Source organism: Peromyscus eremicus, chromosome 8a (genome assembly GCF_949786415.1).
Source record: "Peromyscus eremicus chromosome 8a, PerEre_H2_v1, whole genome shotgun sequence".
Lineage (NCBI taxonomy): Eukaryota > Metazoa > Chordata > Mammalia > Rodentia > Cricetidae > Peromyscus > Peromyscus eremicus.
This window is the reverse complement of record NC_081423.1, coordinates 83,033,645-83,047,511: the sequence shown is the minus strand read 5'-3', so window position 1 is coordinate 83,047,511 and position 13,867 is coordinate 83,033,645. Positions and strand designations below refer to the sequence as shown.

The 13,867-nt window shown below is 53.1% G+C and overlaps 1 protein-coding gene and 1 long non-coding RNA gene across 2 annotated transcripts in view; one reads left to right on the top strand and one right to left on the bottom strand.

The window, feature by feature from the left end:
- Positions 1-1,350: 1,350 nt before the first annotated feature.
- LOC131917735 (uncharacterized) lies at positions 1,351-2,729 on the bottom strand. Its single transcript, XR_009380730.1, has 2 exons — positions 2,642-2,729; positions 1,351-1,418 (listed from the first exon to the last, which is right to left on the bottom strand). It is a non-coding gene; the product is annotated as an uncharacterized LOC131917735 (long non-coding RNA).
- A 460-nt stretch (positions 2,730-3,189) lies between these two features.
- The window catches only part of Znf385c (zinc finger protein 385C), a 33,002-nt gene continuing 22,324 nt past the window's right edge, over positions 3,190-13,867 (top strand). The window contains exons 1-3 of the mRNA XM_059271788.1: positions 3,190-3,228; positions 3,485-3,528; positions 10,818-11,069. Coding sequence (XP_059127771.1) covers positions 10,820-11,069 — 250 coding nt within the window. The 5' untranslated portion in view covers positions 3,190-3,228; positions 3,485-3,528; positions 10,818-10,819. The remainder of the gene's footprint in view (positions 3,229-3,484; positions 3,529-10,817; positions 11,070-13,867) is intronic.

The window sequence follows — 13,867 nt, the reverse complement described above, 5'->3', positions numbered from 1 at the left end:
CCATCTCCAAGGCAGGCACCAGGCATGCCTAACTGGTGGTGCCCATGCTGTTAACTGGGCATCTGCTTTGTCGGGAACTCTGCAAAGATGATCTCACAACACCTAATGCTGTGATGTATTGTTCACTGCCATGTTTTACAAGCTCAGAGAGGGGAAGTGATTTGCCCAAGCTCACACAGCCAGAGCAAGGTACCTAGTCTGTTCTTCTCAAACCCACTGTGAGTCATTCTGTTCATTGTGCAAATCTAGCAGTGTGTGCTGACTGGTACCTGGAGGTTCGTGCACAGACACAGCGAGAGGAAGAGGAGATGGGATGAGACCGGCAGGGGTGAGTCCCAGAATGGCCAACCTGGAGACTTGGTGGCTTTATTTAGACCATGGGTCATTCTTTTCTGGCTGGAGAAGAACAAGAGGGACTGGATCCCTCCCTGGGCAAGTAGAAGACAGGCAGGGGAGAGCCCACGCCAGCTGGTACCGTAATTACACAGGGGGCTGCCTTTTCTTCCCTTCTTACCCTACCCATTTCATTTGGTTTTGGTTTTAATGTAGTCCAGGCTAGACTAAAACTGGCTATGTAGCCTAGGCTGGCTTCAGACTCATGATCCTCCTTCCTCAGCCTCCAGAGTGCATGTTCTCAAACATGCCGCCATCATGCCTAGCCCCATCCCACCTTCATAGGGCAAAGGTCATCCAGCACATTGGAATAGGCCCTTAGAAGCACCTTAGCATAGAGAAAAGAAATAGCCTAGACTCTAGAGCCAGCCAGATGGCATTCAGACCCCAACTCTACTGCTCTTTTGCTGTGTGACCTGGGACAGGTAAGTTAACCTCTCAGAGCCCCTCCATCCATACCTGCAGAATGAGAGTCTCATTGATCTTTAGTGGGATCATCAGAGTCAATGGGTCCCTAAAGCTATGGGAAGGGTCTGGAAGACAAGGCCATCTACAGAGGACAATGTTTTGTCCATATACAGGGTTGCTTCTAAGGATGTATTTTATTACTGTGTATCTAGGTGAAGCCACGTCTTTGTGGTGGCCCTGAGCTGGCACCTGTGGCCCTGCTGAGTGATGCTCCTGAGCTGGCAGGGAGGGCCAACAGCATAAACACACAGTGTGCTGTTCATCTTTCCAGAAAGTACTTGTGAACTGTGCCGTAGCTCGGCAGTAGTGTGCTTGCCAAGCATGTGTGAAGCTGTGGGTTTGATTCCAAGCACCTCAAAAATAAAAAAGAAGGAGTCACTCACTAGGGAGAGAAACATGGAGACTGAACTCACCCACAGCTACATCCCATGGAAGCAGGTCTGGGGATTTCACGGACCGACCCTCAGCTCTTTCTAGACTGCAGGAGAGTTAAGGGGTGGTGTCTTTAATAGAGGATGGGTTGAGGCAGGAGGAGGAGACTTGTTCATTGTTGTGTCCTAAAGAGGAAAAGCCCAAGTCAGTTGGGGGGAGATGGAGCTGGGATGATGGGTCAGGTACTAGGCAGAGCATAAAGCCTCAGAATTACGTTGGCTGAGGGGAGAGGCTCCAAGTAGTGGGGAGCCAGTGTGGGGTTTCAGAAGGCAACAATACAGTGTGATGGGTTCAGTGTGCTCTGGGAGCCACATCTTTGAGGGCTTCCTGGAGGAGGAGGCCACATCCAGGGCAGCATATGGAGGAATATGGTTTCAAGCTGGGAGAAGAGACCTCAGCCAGATCTCTCTATGTAAAGCAGAGTGGCTTGTTCTGTGTCACGTGGAACAGATGGAGGACCAGGATGTGGGTGTCACTGGAAAAAGGCTGTCTCCCCCAGAGATGAACTAGTCAGCAATGAAATGGGGGCATTCTGTGGGGTCCTGGGGTCTCTGTCATGGGCATGTCCAAGCTTAGGGCAGAGGGTAACTGGTCAGGGATAGTGTAAAAGAGACAGAGTGACCTCTAAGGTCCCTTCCAAGTCTGAGCAACTGCATTCACCACTGACAGACGTGGGGTGTGGACTGTGGGAAGGCACTGTGACTGGGTCTGGAGAGAGGATGAGTGTCCTGTGGGGTGTCGTGTATACAGAGTGGATCGTAGCCGCCATCCCTTTCCTGGATTTACTTTTTAAAAAACGGGCAACTGTCTTATTGAGATGTAATCCATGTACCATACGATCCGCCTGTCTAAAGTATACAGACTTCAAAGTGGCTACGAATTTGTCCCTTCACAACTCTTTATGGAGAATCTCCTAAGCGTTCATCAAGCTCTGCGTTGGTGTCTTGGATACCTGGGAAATAAAGGTCCCGCCTCTGTGGGGAAGACAGGTAAGTGTTCAATCCAAAGAACAGTCACCTGGGAGATGCAGGAGATGATGGTTGAGTCAGAGCTGGGAAAAGGGGTGTGGGAGGTGACATTTGAGCGGAGGAGACCAGTGATAAGTAGATAGTGAGGTCAAGGGAATATTCCAGGATAATGAACGGCGAAGACCCTGGGGCTGGAGTCAGTGGGTAGATTCGAAGGCCAAGCTGTCCAGTGCCCTGTCTGGTGGGCCAGGCATCCCCAAGGTTCTATGGTACTTTCTCTTTAGGTGGCCTGTTCGCTTAAGGTTCCCCTCAGGTCAAGAAGGGGTAGGCAGCCTGCAAAAGCCACCTGTGACCCTTTCCTATGGCTTCTGCTTTCTTACCTGGTGATTGCTTCTCCAACGCTTAGTGGCAGGGCTAACAGGAGGTCATGACACCAGCCCCTACCTCCACAGATCCTCTCTCTGGCTGAGCGTCCCGCAGTCTCCCCTCCTTCCCCTCACCTCTGGACAGTCTTAGGCCAGTCTGAAGGTTTTGGTGCTCACTTCCTGAGTGACTTTGGACCCGGATCTTTTCCTGCTCTGTGAAGCAGGGACTCAGCCAGTCTGGGCAGAGTGGATGTCTCCTGGCATCTAGGAGTGTGCCTTGAACAGCAGTGTCTGTCACGTCCCCAAACAAAAAGGTCCAGGAGGAAGGTGGGTCCGCTGCGCTGGCCCAGCTCTTCAGCCAGGAGAATGAACGAGCCCCTCTCTGCCGGGTTTTCCGGAGCGGGGCTGGAGAGGGCTCCTGGCAACTACTCAGACACAGGCCATGCAGGGGCGGGCTTGGAGGAGGCGCGGGACAGGGACTGGCCAGCTGTAACTGAGATCACAATCGTCCTGGTGCCGCTCAGCGGGGTGCGTCCCTGGCCCTGTTCAGGTAGGCGGGGGCGCCAGACTCCCTGTTCCCTGCGCGGACTGATTGAGGCGAGGTGGGGGAGGGAGGGGCAAGCTCAGCAGGGTGGCTTGGTGAGGTTGGGGGCAGTAGTGAGGTCCCTGCTCCGCCTTGTGACCTAGGGATATTCAACTTAACCTGAAGCTGAGGTTGGGAAGGGGACAGCCTGGGTGATGACGGCAGGGAGGACTTATAGCTGTAGGTGATGGCCGGGGAGGCTGGGATCATTTGGCGGCTAGAGATTTGCCTTTGGGAACAAGGGCTCCACCAAATGGCCCATTTCTTTTCCTCAGGCGTTCAGAGGATCCCAAAGTCCAGCTAGCCCACCAGCTCCCAGGTGAGCTCTAAAATGGGGGGTCCCCAGTTTTTTTGAGGGTGCAAGGGGGCACTTCTACCACCTGCCCCTACCCATGACCTTCTCAGGCATCCATGGCTTTTTGTCCTGCCCTCCTCTGGGCCTCATCTTCAACAAAGAGGGGGTCCTCCTCGTTTCATCCACCCCCACTCCTCCTCTGAAGCCATCCCTGGTTCCTCCAGACCCCCCTCCTCCTGACTCCCAGGACCCTCTGACTTTGGGAGTGTTGATTGGTGGAGCTGTGGTGGGCAGAGGGTGGGTTTGGGGGTGCTATTCTTCTTGACACTTTAAGGAGTAGGGCTAGGAGAAGTAGGATCAGTGCAAGCTCTGCCAGGATGCAGGCCCAGGGATGCCCGGGAGAGGGCATAGGGCACAGCACACCTACTCCCACAAGTTAGCTTTCATAGGCTTTTCCAGGTAGCAGAGGGAAGAGAGAGCGGTACTGAGTCGGCTAGCACTCCCTTCCCCTACCTGAGAGGTAGTTACTCTGAATTGCTATTGAGGACCATGCAAGGAAAGATGCAGGTGAGATAGTAAGAAGGACTTCCTTATTTCCTAAGAGTGGGTTGTGGGAGGAAGCCCCTATCTTTGGGGCTTTCAGGAGAAGGGGTGTCCCCTGGAGCACCTAGACACCAAGGAGTGAGGACAGGGCAGGGCATAGGGAGATAAAGGCTGTGGTCTTATCCGTACCATCACACTCCCTCACCTCCTCTGCCCTCTTACCCTACCTTGGAGCTGGATGGAAAGTTGACTTTCCAAAACTCTTGGCCAGCTCACTCCCAATCCTAAGCACCCAGAAGTCCCCAGGGAGGAAACAGGTTTCTGTTGTCACTACTTGAGAAAGGAGACAGACATGGCTGTTTGGCGTTTGTCCCTTGGAACTTCAGGCCTGGCCTCTGCTTCCTGGGCCCAACCCCGAGCATCTTGTATGGGACTGGGGGGCCAGCAGGGCTGACCTTGTTCAGAGCACCCAACTCGGTCCTCTAGGTGGGGGCCTCTGGCGCCTGTGGGGTCTGAGTCATGAGACGACCCTCTACCCTACATGCTATGGCCTTTGGTCCCTTTTCATCCCTTCCTCTGCATGGGCTGACAGAGGACCTCACAGGAGAATGGTAGCTGAGAACCCCACTAAAACCCAGGGTTCTGAAATGCATTTATCATCCATCCAGAGAGGTGGAGAGGGGACCTGGGGAGCTGTGCTCCCTCCATCCCACCCCTAAGCTCCCTGTGAACAGTACAGGCTAGATAGAAGCCTCCACAGGCACCCTGAGTCCCAGCCAGCGTGGCTAGGTACCATCAATTGCATACTCCAGAGCTGTTTTCTCTGCTCACCCTGGGAGACGGCAGTAGGCAGGTGGCTGAGATGGCAGAGAAGCCACCAAGCTTGGTGGCAGTTCCTCCAGCTCACTGAAGGGGCTCTGGCTCCACTAGGACAGGAGCATGAGGAGGCTTCTCCTCTTCTAGAAACTTCCTTGCGTAACTGGGTCCGTGGTAGGGTGGCCTCCTCCCACTTTGCTCATAGCCCCGAGAGTGACTGAGATGGTCTGCTTGGGTCCTCACCCTGACTCTGCATGACAGACAGTTCGGGATGTGTATGGGGGAGGGGGACCTAGCCCAATTCACTTGCCTCTTTCCACTCTGAACCCTGCAGAACCTCCTGAGTGTCCTGAGGTGTGGGGGAGTGGTGGCGGGTGGTTTCCTACAGTGCCTTGAGGTGCTGGGCACTCACCCACCCAGCAGCTCCTTTTATGCAACTAAGTCAGGGTCACAGAGCCTGGCCGGGCCGCCCCCACCACACAGCTGCTCTTGCTGATTTACCACTGTAGCTCTGTCTGTAAAGGTCCCAAGAGATCATGTTCAACCTAAGTCCTCTCTCCTTAAAGATCAGGAAACCAAAGCCCAGATAGGCAGGGACCAGCTGAGGTTGGCCCGCTAGCCAGGCCCCCTTCTCAGGGCCAGGGCCTGGGGCCTGGCTGGGAGAGGTACAAGGTGGCTGTTGGCAGACCTCGGGGGAAATGCCAGAGTGTAATTGGGCTCATTAAGTGTTTGCTGAGGGAGTCTCCATGCCGGGCTGAAGTTGGGAACAGGCCTAGAAATTTCTCCTCCAGTTACCCCTTTGGAAGAGGACATCTTCCCTGGCCTTCTGGGAGACAACCCTCTCCTCTGCATGTTCTCTGGCCTTTGACCCCTGACCCTCTCACCCTCTGCATAGGCAAGCAGAGGGTCTCACTGGTGAGCAGTAGCCGAGGAGTCTACTAAAAGCCAGGGTTCTGAAGGGAATTCGTTATCCATCGAGAGCTGTGGAGAGGGGACCCTGGGGTTGTGTCTGAGTGCTCCCCCACCCCACCCATCAGCTCCATGTGGACACATACAGCTCTTTCATAGGCTAGTCCCCATCATACTCACACCCCTTCTCTCTGCTTCAGCCGTGGGCCCTCTCTCAGGGAAGGTGGGAACAGGGAGATGTACCCCCCTTCCTGGGTACACCGGACAGATGGATCCATGCATGCTCTTTCTCTCTTTCATCCTGTCCTTCCATCTGGCCTCCTTGGCTCTGGCCCTATCTCTTCTCACCCAGAGTGTGGCATCTCCCTGTCTGGCCCCCGTGTCCAGGCTGTCTCTCAGCTAGGAGCTCTCTGTCCCCATCTTGTCTTCTCTGTCTCTCTCCACAGAGGAGGCAACTGCTCTTCAGCCCCTTCCAATGCCTCCCCTCCCTCGGCCCTTCGAGGAGGGGAAGGTAAGATTTCCTAGGAGTCTTTCGCTCAGGGTCCCCCCCACATTTACCCAGATGTGCAGCACCCTGGAGTCCTCAGGGCACACTCTCCAGCTGTTCCTCCTCTTCCTCATCCTTTGTTCTCAGCCACAGTCCAGGCTAGATAGGACTGGGGTCAGGGAGGGGAGTCTACTGACTTTGGGTCCCCAGCAGACAACCTCTGGGGGTCAACAGTAGCAGGGAAAGGATGGGTGGGGTGGGGGAGGTGACCACCCTTTCCTGGAAGCCTCTGAGCCCAGCCCCCACTCCCTACCCAGCTCAGGCGACCTCAGCACTCACCCAAGAGCATTCTCAACCTAATAGAGGATATATAGCTGATATCCTCCCATGATCCCCTTTGGGCCTTTGAGCAACCTCCTCACAGGCTGTTCAGTCAAAAGAGGTGGGACAGGGCAGTGGTTAAGGGCTCTGAGTCAGACAAGTGCAGTTCAGGTCTAGCTGGGAACCCTGAAGTTCTCTACTCTGTGGAGGCGTGCAGCAATCTACTAATAGTGTCCACCTCATGAGGTTGTTGTGGAGTTTTAGAAAGATCTTGCTGGGTGGTGGTGGTGCACATCTTTAATCCTGGCACTCAGGAGGCAGAGGCAAGTGGATCTCTGTGAGTTCAAGGCCAACCTGGACTATGGAGTAAATTCCAGGACACCCAGGACTACACAGAGAAACCTTGTCTTGAAAAACAAAACAAACAACAACAACAAAAAAAAAAATAGAGAAGAAAAGGAGACAGGATCTCATATAGCCCAGGCTGTCCTTGAACTCTCTACGTATCCAAGGCTGACTCTGAATTTCAGATCCTTCTGCCTCTCCCAAATGCTGGGACTACAGGCATGTGCCACCACACTGGGTTTTATGTGCTGCTAGGGATCAAATCCAGAAGTTCATGCATTCTAGGCAGGCAACAATAGCAACTGAGCTATTGCCCTAGGCCCAGAGAAGCTTCTGGGACATTTTTTCTCCGGTTTTCACCCTGGTTTTCCCTGGTCTTCGAAGCAAGCCCCACTGCCTTGCTCTTGGACTCCATGTCTTCTCTTGGCACATCACTGAGACTGAAGGGGAGGTCACAGGAGAGCAATGAGTCATGATGGTGTTGAGAATGGCTGGTGCGGTGTGGTGTGTGTGTGTGTGTGTGTGTGTGTGTGTGTGTGTGTGTGCGCGCGCGCGCGCGTGCGTATGTGCACGCACACCCGTGATGTTCATGTAGAGTTAGACAAGCCGTATGCATCCCCACACTTTGCCCATGCCTCCATATGACTGAGAGCCCTGGCTTAGCTGGGACAGTGTCGCTCAGGAGGGGACAGCTGGGAAGGCTGGGTCAAGCAGGACAGGCCACAGCAGGCCCAGCGTTCTGGCAGGGGACTCACGTTAGCCCAGAATCCCAGCAGTTCTGCGAGCCCAGAGGCTGTATATCACAGAGGTTTAAGCAGCAGTGTGGCACATAGTTGTCTGCTCTCTTGAGCCATGTCCCCGTCCAGTCTGCCATAAATTGCACTGAGATTTCAAAATATCCCTGTCCCCTTGAGCTCTTCCTGGACAGCTAAGAAAGTCCCATTCCTTTGAGGTCTCCACCTGGCTCTTGCCACCTGGGCCACCTCTTCTAACTCTGGCATCTGGGACCTCCTTCCTATCTCCTGCTGGAGAGTCGAGGAAGAGTTGGAGAAGGCAGGCAGGAGAGCTCTAAGGCCTGCCACCTAGGGCCAAAAGAGGACTAAGTATCAGCGAGACTCCACGCAGCCCTGGGGACCTGCTCAGAGTGATGAGGGTGACCTCCAGTGTGGCTTCTGTGGGGAGGGCAGTGTTCTGGGTCCCTAGCATAGCTCCAAGGGGGTGACTTTGATGCCTCATGCATTTAGAAGAGTGATGCATCCCTGTTCCGGGTGGCTGCCTCTTATCTTCCCGATAGATGCCCACTGGACCACTTGGAAGTGACTGCTGGTACTTCAGCCCAGGGGCACCACCCTGAACCCGGGATGGGAGCTTTAAATTCTCAGGCGTCTGTGGCTATATGAGGGTCAAACCCACAGTGTGTTAGTTTAGTAGAGTAGGGGTAACAGAATAATACAAAATGGACAACAGAATTGATTGTCTCACAGAGCTGGGTTCCCAAGGCTGGTGCCTTTGAGGACTGTGAAGGGGAATCTGTCCCATGTCATTCCCCTAAACTACAGTGGATATCTGGTACTCTTTGGGATCCCTCGGCTTGTAGGTGCATAGCCTGATCTCTGTATCCATCCTCACATGACGTGCACACAGGGTGAATGTGACAGATTCACCTTAGCCACCCACAGTGAACAGAGACACCTGCAGTGACCTAACGCATCGTGAGTGGCATGTGGCCAGAACTGAGACTGGAGGTGTGAACCATCAGGGAACACCTACTCTAAGCTAAGTCACTCTTCCACCCACAGTCCCCACACGAACAATGACAGACACGTCTCACATGGACCACTGCCCACAAAAACATCAAACAGCTCACGGAGAACATTCAGGAAATGTGCACAGGTTCATGGCCATGGACTTGGGTAATCAATCTCCTCTTCAGATGTGGACCCCCCCCACACACACACTAGATGTGTGCTCTTGTGAGAACCTTGGGGTATTTCCTAACTGAGCTGATATGCAGTGGCTAAGGACGCAGGAAGTGACCTTGAGGGAGGAGTATTAGCTCTCTCCAGCTGCCACACAGAGCAGTGCAAGACCGGGGCTTAAACAACGGAAATGTGTTGTATCTTAGTTCTGGAGCTAAGGACTCATGGTGTCACAGGGTTGGCAGTGGCAGTGGTGGCTTCTCTCCTTACTTATTATTTTCATTAATTAATTCATAGACAGGGTCTGGTGTACCCTAGGTTTGTCCTCAAACTCTCTAAGTAGCTAAGAATAACCTTGAGCCTCTCATCCCTCCAAGCGCTGGGATCACAGGCGTATGCCACCGATGCTTGGTCCCCGTAATGTTGGGGATTGAACCTAGGACTTCCCTCATGCTAGGCAACTCTATCAACTGAGCTACAGACCAACCTTCTACTCTTATTATTTTTTTTTTTTTTGAAACATTTTGCTATGTAGCCCAGGCTGGCTTCCAGCTCCTGATCCCCCGCCTAAGCCTCCACTAAAGCTGGGATAACAGGTGTGTGTTAACACCCAGGCTCAGGGTTGATTTCTTCTGAAATAGCCTCGTTCAAATTTCTTTCTTATTAAGACAGTATTTGAGCAGGGTGTTGGTGGGCCACTCCTTTAATCTCAGCACTCGGGAGGCAGAAGCAGGCGGTTCTCTGTGAGTTCGAGGCCAGCCTGGTCTACAGAGTTCCAGGAGGAACCCTGCCTGGGGGCGGGGGGGGGGGGGGGAGTCCTTTATCCGAATGCAGTCACATTCTGGTATACTTAAGGTTAGGGCTTCAACATGAGCGGAAAAAGTTTGCACAGTTCATCTGTGATTAGAGAAATGGGCTCAGTCATGTTTTCCCCAAACCTTCTTGGGGTTGCTCAAGTCTGAGGGGAACAGGCAGTGACTTCAGGAAGTCTCCCAGTGAAGCTGAGGCAGGAAACACACACATGTGTATACACAGACACATATGCACACACATGTGTAAATTCACACACATACACACATGCACACATACATATGCACACATACATATGCACACACACATTGTAAACATGCACGCACACACACATTGTAAACATGCACATACACACACCAGGAAGGAAGTGAATATCACAAGTTCTGTCTGAGAGAGGGAATTTGGCAGCCAGCTCCTGAGCAGAAACAGAAGCAGACAAATGGAAGTCCCTGAGAAATGAGGGAGGAAGGAGAGGTTATCTGGGAAATGGGGGTAATTGCCTAAAAGGAGGACGTGGGAGTCCAGGCTAGGGTGTCCAGGCTGGGACGCTGTGTGTTCTGATTGTCTCAACCAAATGGCCAACGGTGGCCTCAGCTCAGGTGACCAAGACTGTAGGGACATCTCAAGCCGTGTGGGACAGGGGCTGGGATGTCTCTGCAGGCTGTCGCTCTTGGTGAATGTCACCCGGCTAGGCACAGGGCACAAGATGGTTGGGTTTCTGGCCAGAGGACTGTTGTGTCTCCAGTGAGCACCGTACCACACGCCTGTCTGTCACGCGATTGTCAGTTCCTGCCTCGAGGCTGAGAACAGGACAATGACATCCCCAAACACGACTCTGCTGGTCTCCTGCTGTTTCCACAGTGCCGCTTGTCTCCAAGACCCCATCTTCCTCTCTGAGATTTGCTCTCGGGGCCCTGAGACCCTGTGAACCACCGGCCTCCCAGCGTGCAGCCATGTCTTACAATCGTCCCAGTACTCCCGTATTTTAATGTGCTCTGCCTAACACAGGCCACCCCCACCATGTTTCCTCTTGACATTTTGGAAGTCAGGTGGGGGTCACCTGGCACGCCCACCAGCGTCTTCAAATTGCAAACCTCTCCTGCTCTGTGGGTTCGCAACCACTCAGCCGTCACATATCTGTCTCCTTCTCTCTATCTGCTCAGGTATGAAGAGGCCGCTGAGCCCGTCCCCCTCAGGCGAGAAGGAACCCCCCACCACTGCAGCGCCCGAGTGCCCCCCTCACTCTCCAGAGTCATCGAAGCCTAAGCGGGAAAGGAAACGACCTTCCTACACACTCTGCGATGTCTGCAACATCCAGCTGAACTCCGCTGCCCAGGCCCAGGTGCACTGTGGGGGACGTGCCCACCAGAGGAGGCTTCGGCAGCTCAGCCTGGGCAAGACCTCCACAGGGCCAGGTCAGTGCGGAGTGGCGCTGAACTTAGCACCCTTCCTAAAAACTGGATCTGGGTCCCTTAAGGGGGACTGGGTCTGTGGCTTCCCTGATACTCTCAGGTTTTATTTACCGAGCTGGGGATGTAGCCCAGTGGCATGGTACCTGCCCGGCATGTGCTCTGGATTTAGCACCGCAAAACCAAAGAAAGTTTTGTTTTGCTTCTGGACAGCTTTCTGTGGGATCTCTTGGGACAGGAGAGTCTTCAGGTCTCCTCTTGAGGTCCCTTCAGTTCTAGGAGCTCTCCCTGTGGGTGGTGTGTGTGATTAGGACATTCATAACATTTCCCCAGTCTGGAGCATCCTGGCAGGGACTGTCTTCCAAACAATGGTCTCACCTTCAGGGTGTTCCAAACTCCTGCTCTTCACGCTTAGGTCAGCACAGTGCACAGCTCTCCGACCAAGAACAACAGGAGCTGCTCTTCCTGTGGCAGCCGGACTCCCAGCCAGGATTTCTGCCTCTCCCTGGCTGGGGTGACTTTGTAGGGTTTAGCTGCCAATGCTGGAGGGGCAGCTGGCTGCAATGCTGCGTTCTGGGGGAGATGGGTGAATGCTTCTGTGAGGGTGATGCCTGCTGACAGGCACATGGGGGTCACAAGCTGCGGGCTGGCAGGGAAGACAGATCCACACGCAGACCTAGGAAGGAGAGGAAGGGGGCATTGGTACCCCAGATCCTGGAGGTGACTTGGAGAAACCCACCTTGCAGTCCAGCTGAGTGGTTTTGCCAGAGGCTACCCTGAACCTTGAGAGCTCCTAATCATTGGGTGACATTTATACAGTGTCCCCTTAGCATGATAGGAGTTGAGACATTCCCTCAGGGGCACAAAGGCCTTGGAGGGAGAGAGCATGACCATGACAGGTGGGGAGCATTTCAGGCAGAGGTCACACCCACAGCAAGTGACAGGAAGACTATGGTAGTGGGAATTAATTCCTCCAAGGAGGCACTTAGAGTTGAGCTCTCAAGGCTGTGTGACTAAGCAATATGATGGATCAATATTTCTGGAGCATGCAAGACGGGGGTTCAAAAGTCATTCATTTACGCTGGGTGAGTGGTGCATGCCTGTAATCAGGATGCTGAGGTGGGCTGGCTGGCTGTAAATTCAAGGCCAACCTGGATTATATAGCAAGATTGTCTTTTAAAAAGCTACACATTTATTTATCAAACATTTATTCATCAAATATATTTATTTATCTATTGAGCTTCAAGCTGCTGTTCAGGGGGCTCACTGTTTTTGTTGTTGTTTGAGACAAGGTTTCTCTGTGTAACCCTGGCCATCCTGAAACTCACTTTGTAGACCTGGCTGGACCTGAACTCAGAGATCTGCCAGCCTCTGCTTCCTTAATGCTGGGATTAAAGGCGTGTGCCAACACCACCCAGCTTGAGGGTGGGGGACTCACATTTTTAAGGCTTTTAAATCTACCAAAAAAAAAAAAGCTGTCTAACTCACTCTATATAAAGATTAACTTATTCTCAGATAGTACTAGGCCTTGTAGAGATGAGTGAAGAGAGATGAGTCAAGAGAACCCGGGAGAAAGCTGAGCCTGTTGACACAGGTCAGTAGTCCCAGTTATTTGGAAGGCAGAAGCAAGAGGATTTCAAGTTCAAGGCTAGCCTGGGCTAGAGAGTGAGTTCAAAGACAGCCTGGGCAACTTAGTGAGATCCTGTCTTCATATTAAAAGTAACAAAGGTAGGGATATAGTTCAGAGGTAGAACACTTGCCTAGCCTGCATGAGGCTCTGAGTTCAATCCCTAGTACCAGAGGAAGAAAAGAAAAGGGGTAGTGGAAAGACACCAGGGAGGGGACCGAAAGCCTTGCTGGGCAGTGGCCAGTGGGGCCTTGTGCAGGGTATGGGCTGAGCTTGGTTGAGATAAGCTGGTAACCTCTGCAGGGGCTGTCCACCAGGTTAGCCTTTGACCTTTGTTTCAGAGGTGATGGGCTTCACAGCAGCAGTGTGGGCAGGCATATTTACTGTTTCAAATGTCCCCAGCAAAGGACACGAGAGAAACTTAGGGACACACGGTAAAGAAAGAGATCATGTAGGAAAACAGTTTCATGTAGCAGAACCATCAAGGCTTGGGGACTGATGGGCTTTAGGGACCAAGGGAGAGGGAAGAGGCATGGATCACTTCAGGTAGGCAGGCTCTTGGGGAGGGGGAGAGTAGGGAAGTTCAGTTGTTAGGAAGAGGTACCCAAAGGGAAGAGGGTCAGTGTTGGTGGGGTTGGTATGGGAGATCACCAAATTAGGAGTCACCGAGAAATGTGATGCCTAGCACTCCACTCCAGACCATGTATGTATCCAGGATGTGTCAAGAAATCAGAAGTCCTAGGCTGGCCCAATGCAAGATGCTGAGATACCCTCAGAGAGATGCTTGGTGCCTGACCCTGAGCATTTACAGCTAGGCAGGGGAGGCAGGTACAGAACCAGACCTTCTCCCATTGGCCATGCTGAGAGGTATGGCCAGCATGGTAGGAGCAGACAGGATGACAGCTGTGCTTAGGGCCAGGATGTGAGGCCTTGGATTTCTAATAACCATGTTATTCAGAAGCTCTGGTGGGAGAAGCTGCCATGTTCATTGGCCTGGTTAATTCTGGGCCTTCACCAGGTCGTGGCCTCAGGTACGTCTCCCTGGATAGGGAGATGCTAGCTAGCAGCCGCCCAAGGTGGAAGTCAGTTGGGGGAAGCAAAGCCATGGCGCTTTGAGTCCTGCTAAAAACTGGTTCCAGCCTGGTGTGGGATCGGGCTGGGGCTGCTGGAGCTCCCC